Source organism: Lycium ferocissimum, unplaced genomic scaffold, assembly GCF_029784015.1.
Source record: "Lycium ferocissimum isolate CSIRO_LF1 unplaced genomic scaffold, AGI_CSIRO_Lferr_CH_V1 ctg29058, whole genome shotgun sequence".
Taxonomy (NCBI): Eukaryota; Viridiplantae; Streptophyta; class Magnoliopsida; order Solanales; family Solanaceae; genus Lycium; species Lycium ferocissimum.
This window is the reverse complement of record NW_026724665.1, coordinates 2,572-5,255: the sequence shown is the minus strand read 5'-3', so window position 1 is coordinate 5,255 and position 2,684 is coordinate 2,572. Positions and strand designations below refer to the sequence as shown.

Below are 2,684 nucleotides of genomic sequence, written 5' to 3'. Positions count from 1 at the left end.
TTACGTGTTTATGACTTGACTCTTGGGATTTGAAATTCCCCTTTGTTGACTTACGTGGTTTATTAATTTTCTGTGTGTTAGGGCTTTTTATTCTTGATTTTATCAAATATGCATGATACACTTAGTCGTGCCCAGATATCTACCGGTACATAGTTTGTATTGATACTACCTTGCCGTATCTTTTTGAGTGAAGATTGTGATACGGAGATCGCTACCCGCCCTCACATCTAGCCGCTGAGACGTTTACCGATAGATTTAGGGTGAGCTTGTTCCCATGCCTGGCCGCCCGAAGATTTCCTTCTTATGATGTCTTTTCTTATTCTTGACATTATGGATATTTAACAGTCAAATTTCATTCCTTAGACATGTTTTAGATTAGAGTCCTGTACGATGACTTCCGAATTTTGGGGATTTTGTAACAGTTAGAACTTTTGCACTTGTTTCCGTATTTTATGACATGACTTATTCTGTTCATTTGATGTTTGAATGAGTAATAACTGATTAGCTTGGTTAATATAAAATCGAATTTGAATGGATAGATGTTTTGTGCGTTGGTTCGCCCACTAGGATTTAGTTGGGTGTCAGTCATGGCGGAATGTCGCGTGGCAGAGTTGGTATCAGAGCTTTAGGTTCGTCAATCTCATCGTACAAAGACATGTCTAGTAGAGTCTTGCGGATCGGTACGGAGACGTTTGTACTTATCTTCGAGAGGCTACCGGGCACTAGGAAAACTCCCCTTTCTTTCTTTCGTGCTACTTGATTCTAAATTTCAGGTACTGATCTGTAAAAATATATCTGACTATCCTTCATTCTCTCACAGATGGCGAGAACACGCGCGACAGCAGCTAGAGGTAGAGGTGGAGGTAGAGGAGCTGGCAGAGGGGCGGCCCCAGCTGGGGGCGGCGTCCCAGTGGTTGACCCCGTGCCTCCAGTGGTTCCTAACGAGGCAGCAGGAGATGCAGCCGCACCAGCCCAGCCAGCAGCAGTACCAGTTCCGCCAGGAGCTGCAGCTGCTCAGGGTATACCAGATGCTATGGCACAGGTGCTGAATTGGTTGCATGGGTTAGCACAGGCCGGAGCTATACCAGCCGGTCCAGCAGGTAGGGGCGCAGGAGTAGCAGCCCCAGGTCCGGACAGAGTACAGGCTCAGGTTCGTAAGCCACGGCAGCAGTGGCACCTCGCTTGAGGCTCCAAATGAGAGGCCTTCCTGAGGCCAGTTGTAGGGTCGGTGATGACTGGAGAGGAACATGATCTATTTTGGAGGTTAACTAAAATAAAGCCTCCTATGTTCTATGTTACTGAGTTAGAGGATGCATATGAGTTCATCATCGACGGTCACAAGAGGCTCCATAAGATGGGGGTCGTGGACAAGTACGGCGTAGAGTTTGTAACCTTCCAGTTCTTGGATGATGCCAAGCTTTGGTGGAGTGCTTATGTGGAGTGTAGGCCAGTTAGGTCTCCTCCATTGAGTTGGGTTTAATTTTACTCTGTGTTTCTAGATAAGTATGTTTCGCGTACTCTAAGGGACCGAAGGAAGGATGAGTTAGCTACTATTGATCAGGGGAACTCGTCGATTGCTGTATATGAGTCCCGTTTCCACTCTTTATCCCGATATACACTTTAGTTGTTGCCCACTGAGGGGGAGAGGATACGGCAGTTCGTGAAGGGGTTGAACACTGGGCTTCAGTTATCACTTTCAGGCTTGTGTAGTAACTGGGCTTGTTCCAGGAGATAGTGGAGCATGTCCGTATTGTTGAGGGTATTAGGCAGGAGAGTCATGCGAAGCAGGTAGAGAAGAAGGCCCGTAGGGGTGGGATGTTCAGCAACTCCTTCTCGAGGGGTCAGAGTTCACAGGTATATTCAGGGCGTCCGGTTCAGTCCGCGATGCAGGTGTTAGCTGGGGGCCTATTATGTCACGCCCCAACCTTGGTGAGGCGTGATTGGCACCCGGCATCCTACTGGGCCGAGGGAACCAAACTGTACTTGCGTCAGCTATGTCTCCAATGGCAAAATAAGGCTAAGAAGGTCAAATATGAATATAATATCATGCATACGTATATATACAATGGGCCTGCGACGTAAATATATCCACTAACAAAACATAATTGAGCTGTTCACAGGAATCTATCTGCAAAGCCTCTAAGAACATGACTGAAGTACATAAGCCGGGACAGGGCCCCCCATGTACCTTTAACACGAAATACATATACAACCAAGACTCGGCAATGCTCCAGGAAGAGGTAGAGCCCACAAATCAGAACTAGTACTTGAAAGCAGCCTACTGCGAAAGATTCTCGTCCCGTCTATCTACACCTGCGGGGCATGAGCGCAGCGTCCAAAAAAGAAAGGATGTCAGTACGAATAATGCATAGTGTATGTAAGGCGAAAATGTAATACAATAAATATATACTGCAAGAAGAAGGATAAGAGTCAAACGGGCACTTCTGACTTACCAATGAGAATCTAGTACGTATGTCCCTTAATACTCTCATATCTTTCACTACATCCATGAACAATACTCTATCTCTAACTTACTTATCGTCCTAGTGCTAACTGCCCAACTGATCAGTGGTAACTGCCCGACCGGCTGTAGTACGGTAGTAACTTCCCGTCTGATTATCGCTCGACGGTAGAGCGCAACTGCCCGATTGATCAGTTGTAACTGCTCGATCGGCCGTAGCTCA

General features: G+C 46.7%; 1 protein-coding gene across 1 annotated transcript; it reads left to right on the top strand.

The window, feature by feature from the left end:
• Window positions 1-820: 820 nt before the first annotated feature.
• LOC132043837 (uncharacterized) lies at window positions 821-1,854 on the top strand (the record flags this gene model as incomplete). The annotated part of the gene is made up of 2 exons (XM_059434304.1): window positions 821-1,150; window positions 1,729-1,854. Coding segments are annotated over exons 1-2 (456 nt in total), but the record flags the coding sequence as incomplete, so codon positions are not given.
• Window positions 1,855-2,684: the final 830 nt, after the last annotated feature.